Source organism: Schistocerca gregaria, chromosome 7 (genome assembly GCF_023897955.1).
Source record: "Schistocerca gregaria isolate iqSchGreg1 chromosome 7, iqSchGreg1.2, whole genome shotgun sequence".
Taxonomy (NCBI): domain Eukaryota; kingdom Metazoa; phylum Arthropoda; class Insecta; order Orthoptera; family Acrididae; genus Schistocerca; species Schistocerca gregaria.
This window is the reverse complement of record NC_064926.1, coordinates 45,379,711-45,400,140: the sequence shown is the minus strand read 5'-3', so window position 1 is coordinate 45,400,140 and position 20,430 is coordinate 45,379,711. Positions and strand designations below refer to the sequence as shown.

Below are 20,430 nucleotides of genomic sequence, written 5' to 3'. Positions count from 1 at the left end.
ACTGTAACACCTGCAATTCGCAACATTCGGTGACTCATAAACATGCTGCTTTTCATTCAATGATACATAGCCTAATGGCCCTCCCCATGAGTTAAAACCGCTTCCAAATGGAATTAAATACAATCAAACAATCAGCTTCAAACGGTGGCAACCCTCCCAAATTGGTGGACTCCATAATTCACAAAAAGCAGAAACAACAAGTGTACTCTCTTCTTTATCAGGTTCTGAATCCACCACGACAGTAGCACAATAAATGGTGCAAAAAAGTCTCACTGGATGTAGCCAGAAAGCTTTAATCTATGAATGAAAAACTATAATTTTATGTACATAATACTGGTGGACACTTTTTACCCAATTATAAAGATATAGCTCCAGCTTTAAAAATGAGTGCAATATATATGATGTCTGTTCATAAAATTCCAGAACCTTGTGCACAAAATTTTTGTACACTTACCTTTTACTTATTGTGTATGGTCTCCTTTGAAATAATCTCCTCCACAATTGATACACCACTCCCAATGCCATTTCTACTTCTGGAAGAAGTCTCAGTACCCCTCTTGCTGGATCATGTGGAGTGCCGTCTGGGAATTTTCTTTCATCTCACATATCATTGAAAATCTTCGTCCTTTCAGCTGGGTTTTCAACTTTGGAACTAGAAACAAGTCCACAGGAGCCAGGTTTGGAGAGTACAGAGGATGAGACAAAGCAGTAATCTCATTTTTTGTGCAATAATCATGCACCAACAGGGATGAATCTGTTACTGTGATGCAAGAGAAATGAATTTTCTAGCCACATTTCAGGCCACTTCCTTCTCACATTTTCTCAGTGGGGTCACATGACATCTTGATAGTAACATTGATTAACTTTTTGTCACTGTGGTACCAATTCATGATGAACTAATCGTTCAAAGTCAAAGAAAACTACCAGTACGGCTTTGATATTTGACCTGACCTGACAAGCTTATTTTGGTCTTGGAGAAGCTTCCCGAACCCATTGTGAAGACTGAACCTTCGTCTCGACATCATACCCATAGATCCATGTCTCATCACCACTCACGATTCTCTTACGGAACATCTAGTTCTCACAGTTTTCACAGATTGTGAGGCGAAGGTCTTTCTGGTCTTGACTCATGACTCATGGGATGAACATGGGGCAACACAATGCATTCGAAGATGCTGTGTCATGGTTTCATGACAGAATCCGACTGAAATTTTACATTCTTCTGCTATGTCTCAGATAGTCAGTCTTCAATTGCATCGGACAGTCGGTCTTCGCTTGGCATGCACAATTTCGTTGACGTTACAAATGTAATGTATTGTGAATACATAGAAAGAAGGATCCTTTATTGTATGATTATATGATAGCGGAACAAACACTGGTAGCAGTTACTTCTGTAAAATATCTGGGAGTATGCATGCAGAGCGATTTGAAGTGGAATGATCATATAAAATTAATTGTTGGTAAGGCAGGTACCAGGTTGAAATTCATTGGGAGAGTCCTTAGAAAATGTAGTCCATCAACAAAGGAGGTGGCTTACAAAACACTCGTTTGACCTATACTTGAGTATTTCTCATCAGTGTGGGATCTGTATCAGATCGGATTGATGGAGGAGATAGAGAAGATCCAAAGAAGAGCACTACGTTTCATCACAGGGTTATTTGGTAACGGTGATAGCGTTACGGAGATGTTTAGCAAACTCAAGTGGCAGACTCTGTAAGAGAGGCGCTCTGCATCGCGGTGTAGCTTGCTCACCAGGTTTCGAGAGGGTGTGTTTCTGGATGAGGTATTGAATATATTGTTTCCCCCTACTTATACCTCCCGAGGAGATCACAAATGTAAAATTAGAGAGATTAGAGTGCGCACAGAAGCTTTCAGACAGTCGTTCTTCCTGCGAACCATACGCGACTGGAACAGGTAAGGGAGTTAATGACACTGGCACGTAAAGTGTCCTCCGCCACACACCGTTGGGTGGCTTGCAGAGTATAAATGTAGATGTAGATGTAGACATTTCTGACATGGGTTGTGATGAAGCAAGCTGGGATAATTTTACTTCCCTTCTTGTTTTGCCATCTGCCTCCTTAAAATTCATTTTTTTTTTTTTTTTTGAAGTTTTGAAGTAATTACTATTAACATATGTGAGTATAATCTTCATTTTCATACAAGAGAAAGGTTGGCCCTAAGTTTTAAAGAATATAACATCAGATCTAATTTTGTGCTTAGTTTTAGGTATGTTAATGATATTCTAGTATATTTTGATTATTCCTTGTTAGTATCTTTATTATAGGGTGAAATCAGTAATTGTTTTGTAACTTAAATTCCACTGTTGATGTATAAACAAATATCAATTCTGTAGTAATTATAAATGTTTGGAAGACGAAATGCTGGTAATCTTAAAGTATGTATTTAGCTCTATTCAGAAACGTGTTAGTAAAGCCGGCCCTTAATTAATTCCAAAGTAATTAACAGTTTTGTGAAAAGTATTGTTCATATAACTATATTTGTTAATTTCATGATTTAAACAAATAATTCTGCCTAACTCTTGAAGTAGAAGAAAGAGTTAAGTTTTAATCATAAATTCTGTAAATTTAACTTTGAACAATGTGTAAGTTCAGTACCTATTATTGTGAGGACATATAAGGGCCCAGTTTTTGGTCATGAGGCAGGCAGTCCATGGCCGAGTTTCAGATGAGGAACCCATGTTGGTTAGAACGACAACACTGCATCTACTTAACAGTGAAATACGTGCTACACCAATAGGCTGTCTGTTAAAGCAATAACAGTGTCTGTAACATATGGGCCTGATTATTCTGAAAGAACTGTGAGTTATGTGGTTATGTTTATACTGCTTGTAGATGTTCAACAGTAAACTATTGTAGCTGTATGTGTATGTTTGCCTGAAAACTATTAATGAGGCTTATCAAAAGTTAAACAATAGTGCACTGGACATATAACTGTTTATTATTGAGGGTTTGTGAACAGAAACTAAAGTACTGTGAAACTCAAATGCTCACCTATCTGCAACATACATCATTTAAAGTAGACAGTATTGTTCTTCTACCCCCTATTATTTCAGCCAGTACATAGACGACAATCAACAAAGAAGCAGGGAACATCATCACAGAGTTGGTACACATCGAAAGGTGTCCTGAGTGACAGTCATTTTTAACTTCTGTGTGGCCATTTTTAAACCATGTGAACCATTTATAACACCAAGTACAGCTTAAGAACTCATCACTGTAGGCTTTCTGCACAATCTGTTGTGTCTCAGTAAACGTTTTCTTGAATTTCACTCAAAATTTAATGCAGACGTGTTGCTCCTCTAACTCTGACATCTCAAAATTCACAAACTGTGCTAGACAATGTTCTACTTAATACAGCATGGAACAATACTTGAAAGACATACAATAACGAAAATTCCGCTAGTTACACATTAAACACAGGTATGTGCAAGGATTCCAACCACATTTTGTTCTCACAGACCACTGGTGCGAAATTATGAATGTTTTGGAATCTTTTGACCAGATCTCATAAAATTACATGTACCTTCGGCAAATTCCATGTAAGTCTGTCTGGCACAAGGCCATAGTTAAAGGAAAACCATGAAGTATTACATCACATCCAGGTGAACTTTCTTGAACTAATGGAAATTAATAAACATATGTCCATCAGCCTCAGTTTAGTACATAAGGGGCGTTGGAACGCCCTATCCTGACAATGTAAAATTTAGTGACTTGCCATCCCTGTATTTCAGGAACCACTGTGGCCATTGATATGAAACTTTTACAGCACATTAAACTGTGTGTTCTGAGTTTACTGAAATACAATAATTGCATTTCAGTCACTGCTTTCGGAAATATGATTTTTTTAACTACATGGTTAAAATTTTGTGTACTTTTTTGTACATTATCCTAAATAATTTTAATTATATATAACATTATCTTTTTCTTTTAGTTCATTAGACTCAGGATATCTATGTTATTACTCCCTGAAAATTTGAATATTCTACTCGAAGCGGTTTCTGAGATTTAGGGAAAATGTAACAGAATATGTAAATTTTGAGGAACACTTTGTAAAGTTTCAAAAGACAGTAACTCACTTAATATATGCTTTTTTTTATTTTTAGTCACTCAGATGCACCCTGTACCATACTAAATATCATCCTCTTGATCTTTGCCCAAGTTTTTTCTTCTTTTCTTCTTTCTCGACTCCTTAGTGACCAACTGTGCTGCATACTCTGCTTTATCAATGGTAACCTTGTCCATCTGTTCAAGTTCTCTGATACAGTTTGCTCCAGAATTAATTCCCATATGCTGTAGCACTTTTGCCCTACCAATTTTGCCATCATTAACAGCAATAACAGCATCACTGCCCCCCCCCCCCTCCGCCCACCACTTTGGTGTCTTCATTCCAACAAAATCATTTTTTGGTAAGCGAGTCCATATAAGATTTTTGATCAACTCAATGGGATTTTGAGTGTGACCATGCAGACACTTCTTCAGTAATTCAGGATTTGCCAGGTCTCTGTAACTAGGTTTTATGATATCCATGACTGCTCGGATGGAATGTTTATCGGTGTATGAACTGTCTGAGTAATTGCACTATAAATCTGGTCCAGGAGGGCAAAGGTGGTGTACCGGTTTTTCAGGTTTTTCATCAGTTGACAGTCTGAGGAAGAAGGTAGCCCATACTGCTTACTTCATTTTCAACAATCCTCAGTATTATTTCTAATTGACATCCCATAATACTGCTGTAGTTGATCAAAAGTTTCTTGTTTGTCAAACTTTGTTTCAGCGTACTCAACGTGTGCACATCCTTTTCTGGACATGACCAACACATCCCAGTTTTGTGATAATCTTCTCTCCAGTACGGCACTGTTATATGCTTCTGAATCTCCATCACCGAAGAACTTAGTGTAACACACTCCACTTCTGTTCACAGACTGACTATAAATTTCAATAGCTGCAGAGGCCTCCAGACCACCACTTGTTCCTTCATAATTTCTGTCTCAGATATGCCCTTCTTCATTCCCTGATTTAAACTTATAAAAATATTTGGTTAAAATCTGGAAATCTATTACCTTTCCATTATCCACACTGGTCACTGTAGCAACAGGATTCTTAGAACTCTAGTTGTGCTTCTGCCAAGTGCCATCAAAAGTATGTCAGTCTTACCATAATTTCTTTCAACATCTTCATTTCCAGCACCTTTCATTGACTCAAATGCTACATATTCCACAGCAGCTCCAATAAATCATGCATACTTGTCGATTTCACAAGGTGGATGTGGCATATTCATCATGGCACACATTGTTTCTGCTGTAGTGTGTCCTTTGTCAATAGCTCTCAATCCATAGCTCCACCAGCCACATACTGCATCAGCTTTCAGACAAGACTACATACAAAGTATGCCAAGGTAATCCCATTCCTGAAATCCAGGTGGAGCTTCAAGGAATATTCAGAACCTTAGGCCCCCTACAAAACGCTTCACCTTGCCAAGGTAATCCCAGTCCTGATGTTCAGGTGCAGCTTCAAGGAATCCTCAGAACCTTAGGCCCGCTGCAAAACCTTTCGGCTGACTCCGTCAACCTCCTGACCCCACAACACCCCACACCCCTACCTTCTACCTACTTCCTAAAATTCACAAACCCAAACATCCCAGCCACCCCATTGTAGCTGGTTACCAAGGCTCCACAGAACGTATCTCTGCCTACATAGATCAACACCTTCAACCCATTACATGCAGACTCCCATCCTTCATCAAAGACACCAACCACTTTCTCGAACACCTGGAATCCTTACCCAATCTGTTACCCCTGGAAACCATTCTGGTAACCATTCACGCCACTTCCCTACACACAAATATCCCACATGTCCAGGGCCTCCCAGGGATGGACCACTTCCTTTCACACCAATCAGCTGCCACCCTACCTAAACCTCTTTCCTCATTACCTTAGACAGCTTCATCCTAACTCACAACTTCTTAACTTTTGAAGGCCAGGCATACCAACAATTAAAGGGAACAGCCATGGGTACCAGGATGGCCCCCTCGTACGTCAACCTATTTATTGGGCGTAAATAAAATAGAAAGAAACTTCTACATGGGAAAAATATATTAAAAACAAAGATTCCAAGACTTACCAAGCGGGAAAGCGCCGGTAGATAGGCACAATAAATAAAACACACAAAAACACACACACAGAATTTTTAAAAGGCCTTTTTTCCCCCTAAGGGAAGTCGTTCTGCTCCCCGGAATGGAATGACTCCTTACCCTCTACCTTAAAACCCACATCCTTTCGTCTTTCCCTCTCCTGCCCTCTTTCCTGAAGAAGCAACCGTCGGTTTCGAAAGCTAGAAATTCTGTGTTTGTGTGTTTTATTTATTGTGCCTATCTACCAGCGCTTTCCTGCTTGGTAAGTCTTGGAATTTTTGTTTTTAATGTATTTATTGGGTCGCTTAGGGGAAGCCTTTTTGGCTACCCAGGCCTGCCAAACCTAAGTTTGGTACAGATTTATTGATGACATCTTCATGATCTGGACTCACAGTGAAGAACAACTCCATAATTTCCTCTCCAACCTCAACTCCTTTTGTTCCATCAGATACAGCTGGTCCTACTCCAAATCCCATGCCACTTTCCTTGACATTGACCTCCATCTGTCCAATGGGCAGCTTCACACATCCATCCACATCAAACCCACCAACAAGCAACAGTACCTCCATTATGACAGCTGCCACCCATTCCATATCAAACAGTCCCTTCCCTACAGTTTAGGTCTTCATGGCAAATGAATCTGCTCCAGTCCTGAATCCCTGAACCATTAGACCAACAAGCAGAAAACAGCTTTTGCATCCCACAACTACCCTTCCGACCTGGTGCAGAAGCAAATAATGAGAGCCACTTCCTCATCCCCTCAAACCCAGAACCTCCCACAGAAGGACTTTGATTACCCAACATCATGCCCTGAAATCAGGAACATTCTACCCAAGATCCTTCCCACCACTCCTCAAGTGGCGTCTCATCACCCACCCAACCTGCTCAACTTCCTAGTACATCCCTATGCCAAACCCAACCCCAAACCCTTCCAACAAGGATCACATCCCTGTGGAAGACCCAGGCACAGGACCTGTCCAATCCATCCGTCAAGCACTTTCTATTACAGTTATGTCACAAGGCCAGGCCAAATGTGAAAGCAGCCATGTCACTTACCACTCTGTTGCAAACATTTCACAGCTATTTATATTGGTATGATAAGCAACCAGCTGTAAACCAGCATGAATAGCAACTGCCAAACTTTGGCCAAGAGCATAGTAAACCACCCTGGGGCACAACATACAGCTGAACATAGCATGCATGGTTTAAAGAGCTGCTTCACTACCTGAGCCATCTGGATCCTCCCGTCCACCAATAGCTTTCTCTGAACTGCATACATGGAAATTATTCTTACAACACATTCCCTGCACCTGTAATTATCCCAGACTCAACCTATAGTACCATACTGTCCCCACACTCTCCACCCAAGTTTCCACCCCCTCTATCCTGTCATCTCCTCCCTATTCACATCACCCACACTCTTTGTTTGCCACCCTCTTCCAATGCACCCACCCATCTTTCTCCTCCCCTCTCCTTTTTTCCCCACCTCATGCCCCACAAATTCATGATGATGGATGATAGCATAGAGCCCTATTGGATGCTGTTTGCTTGGGCTCCTGGAGAGCTGAGTGAAGTAGCAAGTCTAACCCAGAACAAGCAGTCGGATAAAATTGACAAATAAAAACTGGTTGGGAGACTTAAAAGCCACAGTCATGGGGGTAAGTAACGTGATGCACCGGGTGGTGTTGTATGCCTTATGTACGTTAAAAAATTATGGCAGTGAGGTGTTGGTGTTTAGAAAAAGCATGTCAGATTTCGATTTACAACTTAACTTGATGGTTGGTTGCAGATTATCCATCCAGGAAAACACATTGAGAGTGAGAAAACAGGCCCTGAGATTCAAGCACTGTGGGCAACTGTCCTTTCTATTCTATTCTATTCTATTCTATTCTATTCTATTCTATTCTATTCTATTCTATTCAACAGGCTCTGCAAGCTGCTTGAAAGGATTGGAGCTAACTGGTCAGTAACTGTAGATGGATGTTTGTTGTTGCTCAGTTTAAGGACTGGAATGCTGATACTTTCTCACCATAACTATCAAGGCAAATTTGATTGATGACACTGAGGAGATGGTGCCAACAAGTAAATGTCAGATGTTGTAGCATCAGAATGTGAATGGAATCAGGGCCCAGATCCATACTGTGAGATGAGCAAAGAGCCTGAAACAATTCCCAGTGAGTGAAAGGTTCATTACATAATTTGGCATGTCAAAGGGCAAATGAGAGTATGTCTTTGTCACTTATGCATCTGAAAAACAGCCAAATAAGAAGAGGATGCTGACGCCACCACAAAGAGGGTTGCAAGGTGTTCAGCGAGAGCTGAAGTGTTACAACAGAGACCATCCTCAAAGAAGAGATGTGGATAAGTTGAAGATCTTGAGCCATGGGATGAAGAGGCATACTTTCCCAGGGAAGAGATGTGGTGCTCCCAGGATTCCTTCCAGCTATGTTTAATTAGATGGTAAGCCTTAGAATGAAATTGCTTATAAGTGATGAGGAAGGTCTGCAAAAGACATCACTTTAAATGCTGCAGCATTCTTTGATGATCCTGAATATCTATTGCAATGTTTGTGGTCCACCATCACACCAACCAATGATGGAGAGGATCTGTAAAACAGGGAATAGCAGTTTCCACAGTGTTGGAGATGTCTTGCTCAATATCATCAATGAAATCTGATGGGGAGGGAGTGAAGATAAGAGCAGAGGTACACAAGTGCCAGTTGGCTCTTTGAAGCATCCAACATGGAAATTGGCCCATCTGGTTTTGGGAAGAAAGAAATAGGATCACCAGAAAGTGGTCACTGTCACAAAGATCATCATGTAGTGACCAATGCAACGAATCCACGGGACAGGAGGAAGAGACTGATAGCTTAAAAGATGTCACAGGTGGCAATGAAGTGGGTAGGAATATCATCAGTGGGGAAACACAGATCATGGTAAGAAAGAAGTTGACCGAGAAGACTTTTACCAAATAAGTGTACTCCCCCCCCCCCCCCCCCCCCCCCCCACACACACACACATACACATGTGGGGCTATGTGAATTTAAGTTCCCAAGCAGGATAAAAAGAGGAGGGGGGGGGGGAGTTGTCTGATTAAAGTGGTCAACTCAGTGGAGGTAAGTGGCCTACCGGGAAGTAAATAAACATTGCAACTTACGTATGATCACTGAGGATGTCTGCACTCACATTGCTATTGCCTCCAATGTGGTATGAAGGGGAATACGCTCACTGATGACATCAGTGTGAACCAATGTGCAAACCTCGCAGGGGCCAGCAGTTCCAAGAGAATGCATGAGAACTGCATAACACTGGGGAATGGTCATCACATAAGGGTGATTCTTGTAGTTGCAGAAGATGAGGAAATTAGCTATTGTAATTACAGCAGTTGATGGTAACATCCATAGCATTTACACTGAATGATCACATTACGGGTGCCCAGATTAGGCCTGAAGTGGCCAGAAGGACCAGTCATGCCACAAGATCACTACCTGCCAGTGAGGGGGATGGAACATCAGGCAGCATTGGTTCAGAATTCAACTGCTTGGGGGATCTGGCACCTCTAGGGTCTGGAGAGTCTTTTCCCAATTCTTCTCCTTCTCAGCCTCTGGTGGCCATGATTATTGCAAAGGCCTATCTTTGATGAGTGCGGCAACGTACAGCGAATGGTCACACTAATACCCGCAGACTGCTGTTCCTTGAGCCATTGGCTGGTGTTGAAATGGGTCCCAAGAGGAAGTCTTGGCACTGATAGATGCTGGAGGAGGAAGCTGCTCTCTGGTTGGGTGCTCAAAGGCATTGTCAAAGATGGTGCTACAGGAACCTCAAGAGAGGAGGATGGTGGGAGAACTGATTTGGAAAAAATAGATGTAATAGTGGTGATGGCTGTGACTTTTCATAATTAGTCAGCATGTCAACTGTATGTGGGCATTCATATTTTTTCAGTCCTCATTATATGACAGGTGGTCAATATATTTATATTTCACTATTTTATTTTCTTTATTGAAGACTGAGCAAACTAGTGAATGTGAAGGGTGGTGTTCCATGCAGTTGACATAAAGGTAATTATTTACAAGGATTACCTTCATGGAGTGATCATTCACAGTTGCCACATTTTGTATCTACTGAGGAGCAGGATGACATATGAGCGAAGTGTAAACATGGAAGCACCTGATGGGTCATAGGAGATCAGGTTTCACAACACAGGTGTACACCATGACTAACTTTCTCTGGGAGGACATACTTTAAGAGGCATCTGTACATATTGGATTATCCTTGGGACCTTTCTGAACACATTAGAAAAATTGGACACTTTGCCACTTGAGATTAGCCCATAGCTCCTCATTCTTTTGGAGCATAAGGTCTCTGTTGAAGATGATTCCTTGGACTATATTCAAAGTTGTGTTTGGGGCAATGGAACCTGGTATGCCACCCAGATGTTCAAATGTCTGAAGAGCTGTAGACTGCACAACAGAGGGGGCTTTAATCAATAGCGATCCATTGTGCATTTTTCCCAATGACTCAACTTCGCCAAACCTATCTTCAATATGTTCCACAAAAAATAATGGCTGTGTTGCAGTAAAAGTATACCAATCAATTGAGATACTAAGTACTGGAAAAATTGTTTTGCTTCGAGAAGTTTGGCTTGTCCACTTTTCCATGGAGTAACCCACATAAAGAAAGTGTCTGCATTGAAACTTCTATACCTGTCTCATGAGATGACTGGATCAGAACAGTATCAAGGGCTCTCCCCATGAGTGCCTCCCAGCAGCATCAAAGGCTATTTGGCACAATGACTGTCACTGGGAGAGGTGACGCCCAAGAGGACAGCATCTACTACTTGGCAAGCATGAAGATCTAGTAGCTGAGGTGTCAGCAGAGGAGTCCCATATCGTTGGGCTTGGGGTAGGGGGGCGGGGGGCTCAGACAAAAGGGCATATAATGATGTCACCATGTTGGATAGGCTGCAGTGTTGGCTTTCAAGTGCACATAAGAGCCTAGGCAGGTGTTGTGCACAGATATTCTTTAACACTGAATGCAGTAGTCTTTATTTAAGGTGTTCTTCCCCATTTGGTCCATCTTACAGAGAAACATTTGGAATATAAAGAGCAAACCCAGAAAGGGACCAAAAATTACTTCAGCTGGGTAGTGAGTGGAAGGATATTCCAAGAAAGGAAGGATGAACGTAGGGAAACCGGAGTGAAAATGTTTCATGGCCATCTTAAGTGCACAACTGACTCTCTTTGTGGTGGCCAGGTATTATACCCTATGCAATCTCACATTTAATCTCATACACAACAGTGAAGTCCTACCTTTTAAGTACTCTTCCCCAAAAAATGTTGTTTGGCATCAGAGTAACAGGCACTGATTTCTATCATTAGTGCACTAGCTTTTCACACTATCCTGCTCTATGATGTGTGAAGTGCTGGTGTTGATATGTTAGTGGTTCATGATGCCATGATAAATTACATGTCACTTTCTGAATAACTTTGTACTATATATCTGCACAATAGTATACAAAAAATGCACTAAGCAAGTTGACAAGACAATTTAACACATAAAGTGACATTCACATAATAGTTAAATAGCTAGTCCTGACTTATGCCATACACTGTACGCTAGTGATTTGTCATCTACTGTACTGTTATTCTGATCTAAGCTATCTAGTGTTATTTGGACATAGTTTACACAGATTTTGCTATGTTTCTTACGTAGCCATCCATTAGATACTATGTCCCCTGCAGCAGATGTAGATGTTAAGTAAATGTTTGATTCTACACTTTTGTTGAGTTGTTAGAACTGTGGATGAAGATTCACTGCACTCATTGGAATGTTTTGCTTCTGATCAGCTGTTTACATTTTTATCTCTCATATTTAATGATTATTTTTGGAAACAGCAATTAGTATTTATTGACAAAGATTCCATTTAGTACAAAAAATTAACTATTATGGTGATATTAAACACTATCATGAGGTCTACTTAAGTACATTAACTGGGTTCAAGTCTCAGGCAACTGCACAGCAGCTGATACACTTAACATCCTTGACAGTTTATATGCTTGTTTCCACACAATTATTGGACACACATTAAAGAAAGTATGTAAAGTATTGTATTTTTTTCACCAGCTTCATGTTACAGCATAAGCTCAACAAATAAACAAATATGTTAAGTACCAGTTAGCTTGACCAAAAAAGAAACTATTCCTTCTTAAATTGAAAATTAAATCTATTTTTCTTTTAGACAACTTATCTGTAAAGATGCAGTTATTAAAAACAACATATCTGATTTGTTTCATTATGGAGCTTTAGTTTTTACAATTTCCTTTATAGCATAAAGAAACAATAGCCTTTACAAATAAAACTGAATACCTAATAGTTTATTACTCTCTGTATTTCTTAAGAAAACTTCTAAATTCTGATACTTTTGTAAATGCAACATAGTCTTCTAGGTTACAAGCACTGGGTTGACTGCGACCTCCACTTACACTAACAATTCCCTGCACAAAATAAAGCTTACTTGAAGGCAATAAGGGATTGATTTCATGTATGAAGGTGAGCCCTCCCCCACTGTCTCCACTACATGCAGTTGTCCCTGCAAAATAAGTAACAGTTTCATTAACTTGTAGACAACAAGATCATCAACATCAAAATTTCCCTAACAAAACGTCATCTTACTCTAGCTCTCTCTGAACTTCTGTAAAGGAGAGATTGTTAATTATGAAACAAAGGAAGCATTGAGTGCCAGACAGACATGTTGAAAAAGAACAGCTACATATTATTAGTTACTGGACTAAGTCTTTCGTCAGACATAGACAAAACACACACACATGCATAAAACACAAAGACAAACATGACAGTTGTCATTTACAGGTGCTATGTCCTGACTGCCACAGTGTCTGAGGTGAGCAGTGGGGGGCACAGAGGAGGTATGTGGTGAGTATGTGCGGGGAAAGCTGGGTAGCATGGGGCAAGATCTAGTGCTGTTTGTAGAAGTGTGCAGGGGCATGCTGGGAACACTATGGTGGTTGCAGCAAAGTTGATAGATCACGTGGCTGCTTTGTCAGGTGGCCTGCCTTTAATGGGTAGGAGATTCCCATAACAGGACAGGAGCTGGCAGTTATGAGATGGACCATGTCTTACATCTACATTTACTGCACAGATATGAGCAAGGAGTTGGAAGCAGGGGTGAAACAGGCTCACACAAGGATACTATGTAGGTTTGGTAGGTGGAGAACCACCACTGTGGGAGGGGTGAGGAGGATAGTGGAGAGGATATTTCTCATTCCTGGGAAAGACAAGAGGTCTTGTGCTGGAGTCCAATGAATGCATTACAGCCTGTCACATCTGGATTCTTCCTCCCACAACAGATTTTCTAAGTTGTGTGTGTGGAACCCTCCTTATGATATATCCTCCATTTGCATACGCCCCTGGCCTCCACATATGCTAGTCCCTGTGCTACACCTGTCAGTACGTTCAGACCTACATAGGCCTTCTATCTCTCCAGCAGACCTGCATAGGCCTTTCCCCTTCTGCACTTCCCTCCTCTCCCCTATTTTCCCTTAGCACAGTCACCCAATTATGCAACTAACACCCCACTATCTTATCCCCACACTCCATCATCCTATTCCCATCACACCACTGCACACCCCCACGGGCAGCACTAGCATCTACCTCAATCTCCACCTTGCTATCCTGCCCTCTCCACTCCATGCCTCTTCTGTAACCCTTCTACTCACCCTAGCAAAGACCGCTGTGCATCCCAGGTGCTGTTGCAGTCAAGTAATAGCATTCAGATCCTACAGAGCCCATGTGTGTGTTTCCAAATGTGAATGGGTGTGTGTTTTGTCTATGTCTGATGAATGACAATAGTGAATAACTATGAATCTTGTTCACTGGACCTGTCTGCCACTCAGTGCTTCCTATGTGGTGAGTAGTAATCCATCTTTTTAATACTGTTATTCTATCCTGGCTTTTCCATTGCTTTGTTTCTCTCACAATTTATTAATAAATAATTCTTAAATAATTGAATCAGTGCCCCTTACTGGTACAATGATTAATCTTTGAAATTAATACTAACTTAATGTACTTTAATATTGGACATAGAGTCTTACTTCCAAAAATTAACATCTTAGAGAACAGTGTTGTGTATATGTGAATAATGTCACCCAAAATTTTGCAAGTTATCCAAATGGAATACTAAGGGAGCTAAACAATGTATGGGAAATGTGCTAGACTGTCACTAAGCTCAAGGAAGCATGTATTAAGTAACTACAACAACAACAACAACAACAACAACAACAACAGGAACTCTCGTACACAGAACTATCTGTCAGAAAAGAAAAGTCTGGTCTAGTTAGCATCAATAGAGGCATTTTCCAGGCTGACTCATTGTCCCCATTGCTATTCATCATCACCTTTATTCCACTGTCAACCATATCCCACGAAACAAACCTGGGCTATCAAACAGTGAGAAATTCTCAGAAAATATCCCACCTCCTTTACCTGGATGATCTGAAGCTCTGTGAAAAATTAAAAATGAAATCCAGGCTGACCTCAGAATCTTTTTCAGTCACATCAGAATGGAATTCAGCTTCGACTAAAGTGTCACACTGGTACTGAAGAAGATGAAAATCTCAGAAAACAAAGATGTCGCAGTGCTAAAGGGGTAAACAAACAAGTGCATCAGATAGGGGGGAGCAAATAGCTAGGCATTTGCAGCTGGACAACATTAAGCATGAGCTATCAAAACATGTGGTCAGCAACTTGTACACCCAAATGGGGTCAGAAAAATTTTCAAAAGTATACCAGATGGCACCATACGGTCAAGGCACACAATGCCTGGGCCATACTCATCATCAGGCACACTGCCAATATTGTGAACTGGGCTCAAGTACAGGTGGTTAATGCGGTCAGGAAAATAAGAGATTTCATGACAATTGACTACACTCTCCATTTTTGCTGTGAAATTACAGTCTGTATTTGCCCAGAAAAGCTGATGGTGGAGGACTCTTGAAAGTGAGACAGACACAGAAAGAAGAGAAAGAGCAGTAGCACCCCATATCATGCCTTTGTTAAGTCAGATGGTAGGAAGCAGGTTGATACAATGAGTTACGGTTGTAGCATATTAGCTGTGTGCTCTCATCCAGCAGCAGTGCCTCACAAAAAGAGCACTTGCCTCCTGGGATTTGACTTCATGAAGCATGTCTATAATACTTACATGCTGCTTGAAACTACTGGCAGTGTGCCTCTGAATTGCTTGAATGTCTTCCTTTAATTGGACCATCAGAATGGTGGAGGTCAAAATCCAGAAAGGTGATATGTTGGTTGAGGAGGACCAGGTGAAGCACATGAGAGCCAGAGTTTTGGTTGTAGAGAAGTGAGGATAGCGTTGCTTGGTGCTGAGGCCAGATCATGAATATATCATCAATGACCCTGAACAATAGAAAGGGTTTGAATTTTGGAGGCTAGATGTGTTTCTGGTACATGACATGTACAAATATTGGTATAAGAGGCTTCCATCACTTACCATCCTTCCCCAGGTCCCTACCTAAAAACAGTTTCTGGTCTAATAACCCTTCCTGCAGACAAAATTTCCACCACTGTTGTTATGAATCACAGTGACTACCTGACAGAAAGCTTGTGCCATCTGACTCCTCCAACTACAAATTCTGCCATAGTGATCCCATCCCTGAAGTCCAACATAATGTCAAATCCCTAATGAAGTCATTAGGTTCATTTCAAAACCCCTCACCTTAATTATACCTCCCACACTAACCTTCTGCATACTCCCCAAAATCCACAAGCTCAACAGTCTTGGATGCTCCATTTTAGCTGGATATTGTGCTCCTACAGAAAGACTTTCCATGTTGACCAATACCTCAAACCTATTGTCCAAAACATAGCCCTTCACATGAAGGATACCAACCACTATCTTTGCAGTTCTCTTCCATCACCACACCTTTATCACCTTGGCCCCTACTCATCATTGTTGAGGCCAACTCCCTGTACACCAACATCTGAGATGACTATGGTCTTGCTGTTGTGGCAGACTATCACTTCCAATATCCTTCAGACTCCAAATTATATCCCTAAACAAATTGCTTCTCCTTTGACACAAAGTAAATAAACAAATTTTTGCCACAGGCATGAGCATCCACATGGCATCCTTTTTATGGGCTATCTAGAGGAAACGTTTCTAGCCTTCCAACACTCCAGACCCACTGTGTGGTTCAAGTTCATTGATGATATTTTAATGATGTGGATTCTGGGCAGAGATGCCCTGTCGTCATACCTACACAACCCATTGTCTCCCTTCCACTTCACCTGGTCCTTCACAACCCAACATGCCACTTCCCTGTACATTGAACTCCCTCTTATGTCTCCTTCTGTTCATATTAAACACACTAACCACACTAACCAACAGTAGCTGCATTTCAACAGCTGACATCCTTTCTACACCAAAAAACTTCTACCATACAGTGTAGCATCCTGAGATGCATATTTACACTGACAAGAATTCGCTTGCACAGTGTGCTGAAGGTCTCACAGGGGCCTTCAGAGACAGGCACTACCCCACAAACATAGTCCACAAAATTATTTCCCATACCATTCCTCAAACACCCCTAATCCTCTCACCTTTCACAAGAATTACCTACAATGGATACGCCCTATCACAACCCAGTATTACTCTGATTGAAACAACTGAACCATCCTATCCTTTTCCAGGGCTTTTTCTATCATCAAACCCATAAATGAGAGACATCCTACTCAATATCCTTTTCATCCCTCCTAAAGTGATCTTCCAGTGCCCACCCAACCTCCACAACATCCTAGTCCATCCTTACGTTACTCCCATTCCCAAATAATTGCCACAAAGGCCATACCTCTGTGGAAGACCCAGGTGCAGGACCTGCCCAGTCCATCCACCCAGCATTTCTTACTACAGTTCTGTCATAGGCTAATCCTATCATGAGAGAGGCAGTGCCACCTGTGGGAGCAGCCATGTCACATGCCAACATTTCTGCAGCCAGTCAATAGATTTTTATGTTATCACGACAACCAACCAGGGAATGATTGGTCACCCTCAAACTGTGACAAAGAACAAAGATGACAACCCAGTGGCATAATATAAAGCTGAGCATAACATCCTAAAATAAAGCTGAGCATAACATGCTAAAGTTCAGTGGCTTTTTCACAGCCTGGGCCATCTGGATCCTCACCTCCAGCACCACCTTTTCTGAACACAGCACATGCGAGTTTTCCTTGAAACACATACATTGCTCCTGCAGCCCTCCTGGTCTCAGCCTCCTCCAGAAAATTGTCACCACACACTTACCCAACAGTTTTGCCTTCTTCTGTCTGTGCCCCCCAATCCATGCTCCGCATCACATCATCATGTGCTGAACCTCAGAAGTTCCAGTCCAGTATCTCACATACCTAGCCCATGCATCTTCCAAAACTCTTTCTCCTGCATACTTAGCCAAACCTGCTGCCACTCTCTCAGCTGCAAGCTCATTATTTCTTCTTGCCTCCTGCTTCTCCCTCCGTCCATCCACCCCACCCAACATAACCCTCATCCCATCGTAGTCCACCTGCCAAAATGCAATCCCGGCACAGTGTAGGAGTGTGTGTACTCTAACTCAACTAAGGATTTTTTCCAAAGCCAATAGGCTCTCTCTTTCATTTGTGTGTGCCTGTCGATGATTCAACACCTCCGATATTCTGTGTTTTGCCACCATTACACCTATATTATTCAAATTCTGCAAGAACATTCCTAACATATTTGTATGTTCATAGTTTTTTCTTTAAGCAGATCATACTGCTAGCAGTTGCACGTCTTTTCAACTTCTGTGAATTGTGCTACTTTCATTTTTTTGTTGAAAGTAGGTTAGTATCCTGTTGGATATACTTCCTGCGATCATTTGCTGTATAGGGACTAAAAAGCAATCTTCTTTTTATGAATCATATCACTTATCTTCTCTGCATGCTCATATAATTCACAGTTGTGGTGCCTTTCATACTTGCTGCTTCTTTGAAGAGACCCAAAATTTTTCTCAAAAATTATATTTCTTTGGCCTCACATTTCTCCATTAGACCTTTCTTGTTCATTGTAAAAGTTTCTGCCACTTATAGAGCCTCTGGTCATATAACAATACAATAGTGTCTAATTTTACCATTTAAGGACATCAGTCTCTTTTTGCAAATGCCATTTTTTTTATGGGTGACACAAGTGCTTATTTCTTTGATAGGTTAGGCTCTACCCATTCACCTACTTATTTAAACTTAACCTGTCTGCTTATTCTTTGTAGTCCAATTTCCAGCTCTGTTGGTACTGGTTTTAAATTTGTTATAATGTGCATCTTCTCCAAATAGGTGTGAAGCATAGCCTTTGCTGCCTGTTCTTTAGCTGCTTGTGATGTGTAGTATGGATAGATCACTAAATTATCTGCAAAGGCTGGACACTCAAATGAAAGATTTGTGTACTTGTAGTCTAGCCATATCCCTATTCCTGAACAGTTCATTTCATTTCACCAGTCTTGTATGACCTTTCCTAAAACAGAGATGGTGAAAGAGATGATTGTTGATCTCCTTGTCCTACTCTCACCCTGATTTCAAAAGCAGAACATCACTTTGGAAGTGGTGTTGGCCAGGGTTCACTGCATAACTGCTTTGTGTTGTTATATAAGCCAAACTATTGAAGGATTTGAGATAGGCTGGTTTGATCAGTCAGCCTTGCCTTCCTGAAATCAACAAAGGTCACAACATATTAGTTGCTCATCAGTTTCATGTATGAAAAGATTGTCTTCAGATTTGTTATCTGCTGTATACAAGACTTTCCTTTCCTGAAATGTTCTTGGTATTCTGGCAATTATGAATTAGTTTGTTGTTCCACTCTATTCTATTGAGCTTTTGAGAAGATCTTGTAGGTTGCTAGCAGGAGGGATATGCTACAGTAGTTGTCCACGTCTCTTCTGTCCCCTTTTAGGTGCATTCACTTCGAAGTCCTTCACCCATTCTGGGTGGAGACAACTGAACCGTATCCTCCACCAGGGCTTTGATTATCTATCTTCATGCCCATAAATGAGGGACAACCTAAACAAGAACCTTCTCACCCCTTGTAAAGTTGTGTTGTGTTGCCCAACCAACCTCCACAGCATCCCAACCTCTTGTTATAGGAATCAATTCTCTGTGGCAGGCCCAGGTGCAAGACCTGCCTAATCCACGCACACAGACGTGTCACAAATGCATCCTATCCTGTCAGCCAGTGCCACTTGTAAAAGTAACTGTATCATATACCATCTCTGCTACAATCACTGCACAATACTCTATGGCGGTATGACAACCAATCCTGAGAATGAATGTTCACTGCCAGACTGTCACCAAGAACAAAATTGACTTCTAGCTACCATCCCCATCACTTTTTTCTGCTGCCTGCCTCTAGCCCCCCCCCCCCCCCCCATCTTCCCGCCCTATCCAACACAATCTCCATTCCACATTAGGTCACCTCCAAAAATACAATCCCAGTCCCACATTGTATCCAGCCAGCATGATAAGGGTCACAGAGGTGTGCGTGCATGTGTCCTTTGTGATTTTGTATTAGTACTCTATCTTGACAAAGGATTTATTCCAAAAGCTAGCAAGTTTTCTTCGTCTTTTATGTGTGCCTGTCAATAACTCAGTACCTCTGCTATTTGGTGAGTGAACTCCTTTACTTCTAAATTGTTTACATACATGCAAAAGTTTTCTGGAAAATCTGAAGCTGAAGACAAGGAATGTGTGGAGTCAAGACAAAAGAACTACATGAGCACTGGGCAGCAGTTAAAGCTTGGCAAAAATAAATGCTTACTTGATGTGGTTCCTCGTTGGCCAAAACGAATAAAGAAAGAGTAATAAAATAATAAAACATTATACAATCCTTAAAACTATACAGTTTCAAGCTATCATATAAATAAATCTTGTGAATTTATATTATCATTTGGCAAAAAATTTATAAGTACAGTCTGCACATGTAAGTATGAGAAAGTAATACAATAATGAAATTTCACCCCGAAGGACTATGCCTTGTGGCAGGGTGAGATGGAAAGGTAGGGAAGCTCAGCTTACTGCCTTGTAAGAGGAGAGGAGAAGCAAATAAGTCTGGAATGGAGGATGTTCAGTGGAAATAAAGATGGTGATGATGACCATGAAAACGGTGGAGTGCACAGAAGAGACACCCTGTGAAATCCACAATGAGTCTGGCATGAAGCAAACAAAATGGAAAGTGTCTAATCCCCAGTGGGGCAGCTGG

The 20,430-nt window shown here is 41.2% G+C and overlaps 1 protein-coding gene across 1 annotated transcript in view; it reads right to left on the bottom strand.

Moving 5' to 3' along the window:
- Nucleotides 1-12,235: 12,235 nt before the first annotated feature.
- The window catches only part of LOC126281797 (modular serine protease-like), a 183,774-nt gene continuing 175,579 nt past the window's right edge, over nt 12,236-20,430 (bottom strand). Inside the window, exon 10 of the mRNA XM_049981011.1 lies at nt 12,236-12,735. Coding sequence (XP_049836968.1) covers nt 12,524-12,735 — 212 coding nt within the window. The 3' untranslated portion in view covers nt 12,236-12,523. The remainder of the gene's footprint in view (nt 12,736-20,430) is intronic.